Raw genomic sequence first — 13,678 nt, forward strand, 5'->3', positions numbered from 1 at the left:
CCATTCTCCCCCCTCCATCTGCCCCAGTGTCACGCTGTTCTCTCCCCCTCTTCATCTGCCCCAGTGTCATGCCGTTCTCCCCCTCCATCTGCCCCAGTGTCATGCTGTTCTCCCCCCCTCCATCTGCCCCAGTGTCATGCCGTTCTACCCCTCCATCAGCCCCAGTGTCATGCCGTTCTCACGTTCTCACACACACTCACACTCACCATTCCTCGTTCCCTCGCAGCTCTCTCCCTCATACAGATATTGTAGCCGCGATGTGATGACGTCATCACATTGCGGCTACAAATGCCGGAGCTCAGCGTTAAAGTAGGAGCTGAGCTGTGACAGCTCCGGCTTTAAACGCCTATGCATTCGGCTCATCGGCGACCTACCGCCGATGAGCCGAATACATAGGCGTTTAAAGCAGGAGCTGTGAGCTCAGCTCCTGCTTTAACACTGAGCTCAGTTGGAGTCGGGACATGCCGACCGGGACCATTTTGTTAGGTCCCGGCCGCACCGCGGGGCCCCGCTAAGCGCGGGGCCCTGGGCAGTTGCCCGGCTCGCCCGGCCCTGGATCCGCCCCTGCAGTGATGACAATCTGTCCTGATCGTTGCCAATGGATAAAACCATGAATGCAGGAACTTTCTGTACCCTGAAATGCAGCCATGATTTCCTTGTTGTGGCCGGATTATCTTCTCATGCATGAACTGTACATGCCCGATAGTCCATCCACAATAAGGAAATCATGGCCGGGTTTCTTACAAGTGCGAAGCAATAGAAAGTTCCTGCAATCACAGTTGTATCCATGGCAACCAAAGGCTGCCACCGCTAAGATGGTTAAAGAAAATCTTTAAAACTACAAATTTTTTAACAATTAATATTTGCAAAATGTTTCACTTTTAATTGGCTACAAATAAGGTTATGTTTGTGGGAATACCCCTTTAAGTTCCAGTCAACTTGTTAGTTTATCCTTTGGATTTTTTTTTTTTTTTTTTAACTGTGTGCAGGTAAAAGGTCAGACAACTGTAGACACAACGTTACATCACTTGACATTTGGCCTCCTGACATCGGTTTGTTTTCTTGGTTTGCGGTTTGTCAACTGTCTACATTTCTGAATGAATCCTGCCGATTACTATGGAGTTTGGAAGTTAATGTAGAGTTCTGTGCCGACATGGTGGTTATCGTTTTCAACTATTGCACATGCACTGTTGCTGCATGAATTTTGTAATGGGTCAATAAGGCAGTAGTCTTTGTGTGTTACACAATACGGTTTAATAGTACTATATAGTGCTTGCAGTGGTGTAATAAGCGCTTTGTTGTCATCTTGCCAAAAGCCCTGAGTGACCAGTATGAGATTCCAAATCGTTGTCAAAGCAGTGTTGTCGTAAACTGTTGTGCAACCTATTGTATGTATATGTTCTTAATGAGAAATGCAGAACACAACACCCAGGATACAATGAATGCTGCTTTTGTTCTGTTTCAATAGCTCTCAGCCCATGCCGTCTGATGAAATAGTTGTACTATGGAATGTTATGGTCGGTTACAAGATTGTTTACTGTATATGTGTGCTAGGACAGGAAAATCCCTCCGTCTGATTTGTCAGAAGGAGTAAACTCTTACTGCAGAACAAGCAAGATCGATACAGAGTGTGGTCATTTCATACTTATACATATCTAAAAATCTTTTATTTTTCTTTGATATGGTGAATTGAATCTGTATTAAAATCAAGTTTCTCATTTTACTCTGTAGCTGGCATACGCACTAGATAAATGTAGAGTAACATGTTAACTTGAGGGGGTCAGCCATCAATCTTATTTGTATCTGATATGCCCTGTCTTTTTGTACATCCCTGGGTGTATCTGACCATAGCATATTCCCTTCACAATTAAATGAATATTCTCGCAGAACCGGCTAATGCATCCGTTTTGTGAGAGCAGAGAGTATGGCCACATAAATCTTAAGGAAATAGTTATCTTAGTGTTGCCTTAGCTGTCTTTATTTGGACAAAGTACTGTCTAGAACCAACCAGGAACAGGAGTGTGTGTCACTTCAGCTCTGCCTTGCGTGAAAAACTTAAATAGTCACTGTAATATACAAGTGTATTATTTGTAATATTTTGCTATAGAAAAATGTTTCTTTCTACTCTTATCAGACTGTCTCACTTCTCCTTCTCTCTGCTAAATTGGCTCTGACTGTGAACATCTCTGCTATATCCTTCTTCAGAAGGCCTGCAGGTCACAGAACTCAGATTGCACAAGAAAAAACAAAGAACCAGAATCAGAGGCTTAGTGTTGTGCTGGAGATAAATAGGAGCTTTCTTTACCAATGTTTATTATAGTTCTTTATTCAGATCTGTACAGGTTGTTACTTTTCTATACCTGTCATGCATGGTGCTGGGGCTGTTTCGGATTGTGCTTTCCCAATTATAGGTACCCCAACTGTGTTTAGGCAGGAGACCGCACCACAGTTTGTGTTCCAGGGAAAACTACTACCATCAATGTGCATACTGCATGTCCACTCATCACTGAACCAACCTTGAGGAGTTCCGGAGGTTTGGTGGAGACTAATATAGCCACTATGAACTCAGTGACTACTGCTCCCGTTCTCTCCACACTTCTCCACAGGATTACTACACTACTCATTATTGCAATTATAAACTATATTTAATTCTTAAGTTAAAAAAATTGTGTAAATCAAACCTCAAAAAAACACTATGTGAAGCCAGCCTGCAACAAGGCATATATCAGGAACAAGTACTCCCAGGAACAATCGATCTTGATAATTGCCTTTGGAGCATATTCCCTGGTATTTATTTATTTTTTGCCAGTTGTTTATGAATTGTGGTACTTGTTAAAGGGGCTCTATCATTAGTTTTTAGTGATTTGAGCTAACCATATGCCTGAATAGCCTTTAAAAAGGCTATTCAGGTGCTGCTAATCATTTTTGAACCCCATTTTTCTGAATTACCATTAAAACATATATGCAAATCAGTCCTACTGTGCACCCTGGGCGTTCCGTGTACCCCCCGTGTCATAGCTTGTTCACACCCTCCTCTCTTCTTTGTGTTCTGTAAGACTTCCTCCTCCTTGCGATTCACCGCCTCCAGCCCGGCAGTTTCGATCGACATCTCATGTATGCGCATTAGCACTCCCTCCGGAGCGCTACTGCGCATGCTCCCGCACCATTTTGTGTAATTTTGATTGTTTTTGATAAAGTTCTACTAGGAGTACCAGGAATTGGAGCCTTAATTCATAGTTTGTGGGAATGTCGAGTCAGAGTATCAGGTCTAGAAAAATGGAAGTTATGATATGTATTGCTTGTTGTTCTGAAAAGAAACCCCTTTAGAAGGTCCACGAATCCTAGATAAAACCACGACTTATCAAAATAGTCCCTGAAAATTTGGTGCATATGCATAGTAAGACAAATCTGCTTCAGCAGATGATGACTACTTTTGGCCTTCCTTTGCCCCTTACCGTGTTTATAACTGCTAAGAGCATAGTACAAGAAAGTCGTGAGAATTATCAACATCTCCTGATCCGTTAAAGATTTTCTCATAGCAGTCCCCACTTTTTTTTATCTTTGATCTGTGACTTTATCTGCAATAAGTACTGCCTTAGTAATGTCTTCCTTATGCTTCAACTCGTTGTTGCTATGCCACTGTCCCCAAGGTAACTTTCCAGGGAATAGTATTGCAGTAGGCTCTAATTCTAGCTTCAAGTTCTTGGCGTTTAATTGGTTAAACAATCACATAATCTACAGCATCCAATCTGTTTTATGATCTCATTTTATTTGCTACGTTTTTAGAAAGTTGAGTAAGGAATGGTTTCAGAATCTCATTGCTACTGAAGCAGTTTTGATCTTCTGATTTATTTCCCGACTCCTTGCAAGCTAGGTTGGTATATCAGTGAACTCAGATTTTCTGGGAAGAGGAGCATCTAATGGATACTAAGCAAATTCCTAATTCCTTGATCATTGAAGGCCTTCAGAAAGCTGTTATAGTGCCAATTAGTGTTTTTATAGATAACATGGAAATGGAAAAATACAATCTTTATATTTTTTTACCAGGTTGTTTTTTTTTCTTGTTTTTGTTTTAGACTTTACTTATGAATTTAACTTTTTGAAACAATGTAAGAAAGGAAAAGTCATCCTTATTGTTCTGTTCCAGGTGGCGTCATTATTCTTCACCAATTTATACTATTTAAAAGTGACATTGTTAGCGTCCTGCTGTATCATACTACATATGAAGAAGTAATTCAATCCATTTTAGAGTTTTTCATCAGAGACATGCTGCTATATTTAGCCAGTTGACAGATGTAAAGATACAGCATCCTGACAAGGAAGTACATAATTTGTAATTTTCTGCCTATAACACATAGAGAGACAGGATTGTAACCATGAAATCCTAGAAAAATGGGATCCCTCATATACCAGTAGAGGCAGATGTGATTGCTTGTGTTGATTTAGCATGTTTTTATCACTCATCGGATGCTATTTAAAGCTGTTCCTGTCTATTTTTTTTTTTTTTTTTTTTCACCATGGCATGATGTGTAAAAGTAAGTGGAATTAATTATTAAATGTGGAGTCACTGCTGACCTGATGGGAGATTAGCCGCTACTTAACTGTGTTTCTATATGGACATTGTAGCTGTCAGGTTATTTCACTACACTTGAGGGACTCTGGACAATTGCAGTGCTGATAGTAATGTTGGCAATTTCCCTCCTTTTTTTTCTTTTTTTGCAGGTCACTGCTAGAGGATTTGGTCCATTGTTGCAGTTTGCCTACACCGCGAAGCTATTACTGAGCAGAGAAAACATCCAAGAGGTCATCCAATGTGCTGAATTCCTACGTATGCATAACCTGGAGGACTCCTGCTTCCGGTTTCTTCAGTCTCAGCTTCTAAACAATGAGGATGGCTTGTTTCTGTGTAAGAAAGACACCTCATGCCAAAGTCTGCATAATGAGACTTTTGATTGTGAAGAGGAAACTATGGAATCTGAAACCTCAAAAATATCTTGCCCCAAGGAAAGAATGCACCACGAACCTTTCAACTTTGGTTCAGGTGAGAAAGCGGCAGATAGAAATGAAGTTATTTTGCCTAATTCCAATATGCAAAGGGAAAACAAGGAAAGTTTAGACAAGGATCCTATAATCCGCTACCCACGATATAAGAAATACCAGTTGGCTTGTACTAAGAATGTCTACAACACATCACACAGTACCTCAGGTTTCACAAGCACATTCAATGAACATAACTCTGAAATTGGCCTAAAATCAGGACTTCCGTTAAGCCAGATAAAAAGTGAGCCACAGGATGATGATAATGATGAAGAGAGTGTTACGCTTTGCTTGTCTGGAGATGATAATGACATCAGGGATAAAGAAGGAGATGTTGAGATGGTCAGGAAACACCCCAGTCCTGATAGTGTTGATAACCCTAACAATGTCTCATCTCCTTCCAATCTAAGAACTTTTTTTAGTAGAGCAAAAGGGGGGGAATTTAATGACTCGCCTGGTACTTCCCAACAACGTTTTCTCAGAAGTCCTTCATGCCCTGTAGAAAAGGGAGCAACTCAGGGTGACCATAAAACTGAATACAACCCTTTCACTGGGAATTATGAACTGTCCTGTGAACCTCATAAAGATTCCGGTAGCTTCCTCATGGCGTCACCTCTCCGAGGGTCTGGTTCAGAGCTTGCCTCTAAGCATGAAATGGAATTGGACAGGAGAAGTGTCATATTCTCTTCAAGTGCTTGTGACCAAATAAGCACCCCGGTGCAATCATACTCTGGAGTCAGTTGTTTGGACAAAGAGTTTTCTGAGAATGTGCCAAAGGGTCTTTGGGCAGGAGCTAGCCAATCTCTACCTAGTTCGCACGCCTTTTCCCATAGCGGGCTGATAGCAGACCCATTGCCAGGAAGGTTGCGGCCAAACACTAGTTGTCCTGTGCCAATTAAAGTGTGCCCTCGTTCTCCTCCCTTGGAAACTAGAACAAGGACATCCAGCTCGTGCTCCTCATACTCTTATGCAGAAGATGGCAGTGGTGGATCCCCTTGCAGCCTTCCTCTCCTTGAATTTTCATCATCTCCCTGTTCACAAGGCCCACGATTCCCATCCACTGATCATCAAGAAACTTGTTCAATGGCTGACTCAATCTATAATCAAGTACGGCCACAGATAAAATGTGAGCAGTCTTATGGAACAAACTCAAGTGACGAATCTGGATCATTTTCAGAGGCAGACAGTGAGTCATGTCCGGTACAAGACAGAGGTCATGAGGTAAGAATCTCAAGTAGTTGATTTTGTATCAAGGTATTTTGTTGGAAAATGTGAGAATGCGGTATAGTACAATTCTATATGATGTACTATAGCTTCTGTATCAGTTAATTCACAAATAGTCCCTCGGAGGAAGTTTGTATTAGTAGGTACAGCACATGTCTCTGTGGTGTTTAGCAACCTGCACTTTTGTTACCCACCCACCATAGTTTTATCTTCAGTTTCCTGTTTACAGATATGTCTTCTATACCATTTGAGTTTTTTATTTGAATTCTCCTCGGATTCTCAGACCAGATTAAGGCTAAGGCCCCACGCAGCAAATAGTGGAATGGTGGAAAGACAGCAGCCAAAATGCATAGCATTTTTTTCCGCTGTGTTTTTCACATTATTATACCTATTTGGACAATGCCAGCTTTTCTGTAGGTATAACTGACATGCTTCAGTTTGCACAAATACATCCACTTTGCAGGTACTCTAACATGCTGTGTTTTTTGTTGCGGCATTTCCACCACAGCCAAAACGCTGCGTATTCGCAACATGGGGCTCTGGCTTAACCTTTTTATGCCTAGAGTTCCATTATTGGAACTCAAAAATCTATAACCTCCAGCATAAATGGGTTAATAGCTCTTTCTGTTGTTATGCGTAAGAACATCAAAAGAATAGAACAGCATGTTTTTTTAAGAGCTGGATCTGCAAGCTAGCACACAAAATCAATCTAAGGGTGCATTCACACTACTGATACACTGCCTGATTCTGAACGTTAAAACACGTTCAGAATCAGCGCGTATAAGGCAGATCTCATTCATTTTAAAGGGAGCCGGCATACGAGCGCTCCCCATTGAAATGAATGGGCTGCTTTTTTCTCTACGAGCGCTCCCATTGAAGTGAATGGGAAGTGCTTGCGTGTATGGCTCGGAATGAGCAGAGCGCTGGGCCCCTTCACACGGCGAGCCGTACACGCGAGCACTTCCCATTCACTTCAATGGGAGCGCTCGTAGAGAAAAAAGCAGTCCATTCATTTCTATGGGGAGCGCTCGTATGCTGGTTACCATAGAAATGAATGGGAACTGCTTTATACGCCGCTGATTCTGAACGTGTTTTACATTCAGAATAAGCTGGCGTATACTCAGTGTGAACTCACCCTAAGGGTGAAACCACACGTGGCATAAACACAGAAACCGCAGCTCATCCACACAATGCAGAAAAATAGCCCCAGCGAAAATGCTGTGATTTCCAAAACCGTTGCCTTTATACCTACAGAAACGCTGGCAGTTTATGTACAGTCCTATGAAAAAGTTTGGGCACCCCTATTAATCTTAATCATTTTTAGTTCTAAATATTTTGGTATTTGCAGCAGCCATTTCAGTTTGATATATCTAATAACTGATGGACACAGTAATATTTCAGGATTGAAATGAGGTTTATTGTACTAACAGAAAATGTGCAATATGCATTAAACCAAAATTTGACCGGTGCAAAAGTATGGGCACCTCAACAGAAAAGTGACATTAATATTTAGTAGATCCTCCTTTTGCAAAGATAACAGTCTCTAGTCGCTTCCTGTAGCTTTTAATCAGTTCCTGGATCCTGGATAAAGGTATTTTGGACAAACAATTCAAGTTCAGTTAAGTTAGATGGTCGCCGAGCATGGACAGCCCGCTTCAAATCATCCCACAGATGTTCAATGATATTCAGGTCTGGGGACTGGGATGGCCATTCCAGAACATTGTAATTGTTCCTCTGCATGAATGCCTGAGTTGATTTGGAGCAGTGTTTTGGATCATTGTCTTGCTGAAATATCCATCCCCGGCGTAACTTCAACTTCGTCACTGATTCTTGAACATTATTCTCAAGAATCTGCTGATACTGAGTGGAATCCACGCGACCCTCAACTTTAACAAGATTCCCGGTGCCGGCATTGGCCACACAGCCCCAAAGCATGATGGAACCTCCACCAAATTTTACAGTGGGTAGCATGTGTTTTTCTTGGAATGCTGTTTCTTTTTGGACGCCATGCATAACGCCTTTTTTTTATAACCAAACAACTCAATCTTTGTTTCCAAAATGAAGTTGGCTTCTCCAAATGTGCTTTTGCATACCTCAGGCAACTCTATTTGTGGCGTACGTGCAGAAACGGCTTCTTTCTCATCACTCTCCCATACAGCTTCTCCTTGTGCAAAGTGCGCTGTATTGCTGACTGATGCACAGTGACACCATTTGCAGCAAGATGATGCTGCAGCTCTTTGGAGGTGTCTGTGGATTGTCCTTGACTGTTCTCACCATTCTTCTTCTCTGCCTTTCTGATATTTTTCTTGGCCTGCCACTTCTGGGCTTAACAAGAACTGTCCCTGTGGTCTTCCATTTCCTTACTATGTTCCTCACAGTGGAAACTGACAGGTTAAATCTCTGAGACAACGTTTTGTATCCTTCCCCTGAACAACTATGTTGAACAATCTTTGTTTTCAGATCATTTGAGAGCGGGCTGTCCATGTTCGGCGACCATCTAACTTAACTGAACTTGAATTGTTTTGTAGAAAGAAATGGTCCAAAATACCTTCATCCAGGATCCAGGAACTGATTAAAAGCTACAGGAAGCAACTAGAGGCTCTTATCTTTGCAAAAGGAGGATGTACTAAATATTAATGTCACTTTTCTGTTGAGGTGCCTATACTTTTGCACAGGTCAAATTTTGGTTTAATGCATATTGCGCATTTTCTGTTAGTACAATAAACCTCATTTCAATCCTGAAATATTACTGTGTCCATCAGTTATTAGATATATCAAACTGAAATGGCTGTTGCAAACACCAAAATATTTAGAACTAAAAATGATTAAGATTAATAGGGGTGCCCAAACTTTTTCATAGGACTGTATCAGTATAATTGAAGCAGAAGGTCCACAGAAGAAAGCTTTTCAGACTTTTTGTGAACATTGCTAAGAAAAAAAAAATGCAATGTGTTTCTGCTATGGTTTTTCCCACAGTTCTTGTGGCTGCAGCCCAGTACGTGGGGCCTTCGCCTTAAGCTTTAAAACTCCCTTCAACAAGTCCTAGTATACATGTTTGTGATAACTGACTATTGAGTACTTGTACATAAAGTAGTGTTTTTGTCTTGATACTCAATGTTCAGACACAATACTCTGCGGCAGCCAAAAGAATAGCAGCTTTTGCTGCTCCCACATACGGAAAGAATTAGCCAAAACTGAAGTGAACAGACAGGGAAGTGCAACTGTTCACAAACTAATTATTTGGTTGTTAGACAGTATTTGGCCCATGTCCTTTTTATTTTTTATTTTTTTTTTATAGGCCATTAAATTGAAGTCTAGTCTTCTATTCCTGAGCAGCAGCCACATGAACATAGTGTATGTGCTTTGCTGTAAGAACTAAAATATTTTTCGATGGGTTACATCAAAACAGGCCTCATTTCTCTGAAGTTGCTACATGAAGGGCACATACACACTACATTACAGACTAAAGTCCCATTATGCAAAGCATAAAACATGGCTGTATATAGCTTGTAACACCTTTCTGGTGGAAAGAAACAAAACATTAAAACCGCATAGGAAGCTTTCAGGCAGGGCTATGCACAGATGATGCCAGCATATTGTTATCTTGCTATATGCACTTAAAGAGGACCTTTCACCACTTTTGGGCACATGCAGTGTTATATACTGCCGGAAAGCTGACAGTGCGCTGAATTCAGCGCACTGTCTGCTTTCCCGATCTGTGCCCGGTGTAAAGAGCTTACGGTGCCGGTACCGTAGTGCTCTATGGTCAGACGGGCGTTTCTGACCATTAGCCAGAGACGTCCTTCTGCCTCGCGGCGCCAATCGCGCTGTGCTGTGGAACGGGGAGGAACGCCCCCTCCCTCTGCTCACACAGCTCGTCCATAGACGAGTATTATCAGGAGAGGGAGGGGGCGTTCCTCCCCGCTCCACAGTACAGCGCGATTGGCGCCGCGAGGCAGAAGGACGTCTCTGGCTAATGGTCAGAAACGCCCTTCTGACCATAGAGCACTACGGTACCGGCACCGTAAGCTCTTTACACCGGGCACAGATCGGGAAAGCAGACAGTGCGCTGAATTCAGCGCACTGTCAGCTTTCCGGCAGTATATAACACTGCATGTGCCCGGATATGGTGAAAGGTCTTCTTTAATGTTTTAATGGATTCATTGTGATGAAAGTCTTTACTTATTGTATCTATGCTGTATATACATGTAATGTTGTACTCAAAGATCATTATCCTAGGCAGCGCATAGAACCTGCTCATAGTACAAATAAGTAGTAACAGGTGGGTGTCAGCCATATAGTAAGTGATAATGACTTTAGGCCGCCACTTGCCCCAGGTTTCTCTGGAGTTTGCTCAATTTGTGGACAACACTTTTATGAATAATGTCCCATAGTGTACTATAAAGTTTCATAATGGGCCCTCCAAAGCAGCCCCAAACATAGCATAATGTTCCACAATAGCCCCTCCACACAATATAATGCCCAAAGTGGCCCCTTCAACACAGTATAATGTCCCAAAGCAGCCCTCTATTAGCGTAATGTCCCATATTGCCCCCTTCACACATATAATATCCTATAGTAACCCCTCCACACAGTATGATGTCCCAAAGAGGCCCCTATGGTTTTTGTTTCAAATTTTCCAAAACATTTGGGTTCACCACCCACTATTACTATACTATGGGATCTCTTCAGACTCAAGAGTATAATGAGCAGAGGCCCAGGGGAGATGATAAAACATAGCTGATAACAGTGTTACAAATATGTCCTGGGCTCTGGTGCAAGTCTTTGGATCTCCTAAATGATGTCTGAGACTACTGAGGCCTGTGATTGGGCCTCAGTGGTCATATGGGTTACCCCAGTCATTATGCATCATCACACTGGCGTGACCATCGAGGCCTAATCATATCCCTCAGTGGTCTCTGACATCATTCAGGAGACCCAAAAACTTGCACCAGAGTCCAGGAGAGGTGAGTAACCCTGTTATTTTCACTCACCTACTCTGAGCCTCTACTCATTATACTTTGAGTTGTTTAAAAACAGCAGGGAGCCAACTGAACCCCCATGGTCACAGGCCCCGGAGCAGTTGTGCCACTGTTCCATGATATGAGTGACAACACCATCTAAAGAGCTTACAGAGATATGGGCTCCCCTTATCTGCTTATAAACTCTGTCCCCTGCAACACAATTTCCAGGTATTGATGGGTTACCATGTTGCCTTTTTTTAAATGCAGAATAAAAATTAAAAATATAGTAAAAGATAATCAATTAATCATAGAGAGCACAAAATAGTGTATGTGGAAAATAAAGAGGGAAAAAAGAAGCTAATTTTACATTACCATTTACAGGTCTTCTGTTCCAATATCAGTAACTCAATCATTGCTGTGACATAACTACATTTCTGTGCAGATACAGCCAATCCCGTGCTGTTTCTGTACAGGTCACCACTGAGGACAATGTTTGGTTGCAGTGGTCAGCTGAGCAGACAGGAACCCTGCTACTGGAGCTGGAATGGAAAATTCCAGGAAACTTTTCACTTTAGCCAGAATACTCATTTAGGGCTCAAGCCCCACGTAGCGAAAAACAGCAAAAAAAAAAAAAGCCAGAAAATCATTGCTGTTTTTTTCTGCAACGTTTTCATTGCATTTTCACAGAGACGTTTTTGAGTACGTAGCATTTCTGCTCCAGATTATTTTTTTGCAGTGTGTGGTTGGGATTTGCCAGAATCCCATCCACTTTGTAGGTACTGTAAAAGGCAGTGTTTATGCAATGTGTGGCTTCAGCCTACAGCTTGTTGCAGATTTTGCTGCAGTTTTTTGAGCCAAAGGCAAGAATGGCTACAAAAGGAAAGGAAAATATAATAGAAGTACTTATACTTTTTATACTTGTACTACCTTCTGTTTAATCCACTCCTGGATTTTGCTCAAAATGTGCAAAAAAATAAAAATAAAAAGCTGTTTCCACAATGCGGGGCATCAGCTTAAGGGGTTAAGGAAGCTAGTGCCTAACAGAGTTGTAGCCAAACAATGAGTTATCTATGTATGAACTGTATGTCCACATCATCAATCTAAGTTTAGTTGTCCTGTTTAAAGTGCAATACTCTGTGTTTATTTGGGTGTCTGATGAAGCTGATATCCCACATTACACCAGTACAAAGTCTGTTATGGATGGGTTGTGTGAAAGGGAGCAAAGAGCAGACTTGGCACACTGCTGTAAAAGCCAAAGTCTGTTTTGTGATATATTGTATACACATGGTCCTGTTACTTGCACCGTACCATAACATGATCTTTGCAATATGAAAGGCATGCATCTAAATAAACTGTCACGTAAAGAATAAAAATAGCATATTCAGGATCCCTGTGAATTTAGTGGAGGACTGTATACTAATGGTAGTCTAAGGAGTTACAGTTCCAATGAAAAAAATGCTGCAAATTAAGAATGTTTTCAAATATAGTTTATTTTTAACAATTAACAAGATTACCTGAATGAACAAAAAAGAGAAATCTAAATCAGATAAATATTTGGTGTGACCAACTTTTGCCTTCTAAATAGCAACATTTCTTCTAAGTGCACTTGCACACAGTTTTTGTTGTTCCAAATATCTTAGAAAACTAACCACAGATCGTCTGTGGATATAGGCTTTCTCAAATCCTTCTGTCTCTGCAAGTAATCTTACAAAGATGGACCAGATAACAGATTTGTGATTGCAAACCTGGACACAAAGGACCCGCGCTTGCCAAATGGATGAGTAGATATACGATTTTTATTGAACAACACACTACGCGTTTCGGACGTAACTCTGCCCTTCTTCAGGTGTAAAAGTTCTTTACCATCAGGCCAGGGCTGTTTGGAGGACATATTATCACTCTCAGGTCTCCTCCTCTAAAGGCTGGCCACGTCAAGCAATGATTTGATTTAGATTTCTCTTTCTTTCCTTCATGTAATTGATAGAATAAACTATTAACACTTCCGGTTTTTAAAGTATTCTTACCTTGCAGCATTTTTCCACCTATGCCTAAAACATTTACATAGTACTGTATGCCATACTGCATTACTTATTTGTATTAAGGGTACATATGCTTGCAAGCTAAAAAGTAACTAATTCTCATATGCAGTTTTTCTCCTAAATATTAGTACATGTATAATATCTGAGTATCTGTGCACCTTGATGGCAGGCCACGGTATATAGAGGTGTGACCATCTTGCAGAAGGTGCCAACATCGACTCGGGTTCTGAGGAACAAGATGCTAACATAATAGTGGGATGTTGATGCTGAAACACCATTATTAGTGGGTAGGAGAGTGTCTTTGGTAAGGGAAGAATGTGCTGCTAGAATTTGTGAGGTTCCTCAAGAGCTTCCAACTCAAGAACATTCATCAAATCAATTCCTTTGTCACCCCTGAAGCTACAAAAATGCTAG

General features: G+C 41.4%; 1 protein-coding gene across 2 annotated transcripts in view; it reads left to right on the forward strand.

Moving 5' to 3' along the window:
- Positions 1-13,678, forward strand: part of BACH2 (BACH transcriptional regulator 2) — a 225,611-nt gene that overhangs the window by 189,694 nt on the left and 22,239 nt on the right. For both annotated transcript variants that reach the window (XM_075268187.1, XM_075268186.1), the window contains one exon: positions 4,723-6,258. In XM_075268187.1, coding sequence (XP_075124288.1) covers positions 4,723-6,258 — 1,536 coding nt within the window. The remainder of the gene's footprint in view (positions 1-4,722; positions 6,259-13,678) is intronic.

Source organism: Leptodactylus fuscus, chromosome 3 (genome assembly GCF_031893055.1).
Source record: "Leptodactylus fuscus isolate aLepFus1 chromosome 3, aLepFus1.hap2, whole genome shotgun sequence".
Classification (NCBI taxonomy): domain Eukaryota; kingdom Metazoa; phylum Chordata; class Amphibia; order Anura; family Leptodactylidae; genus Leptodactylus; species Leptodactylus fuscus.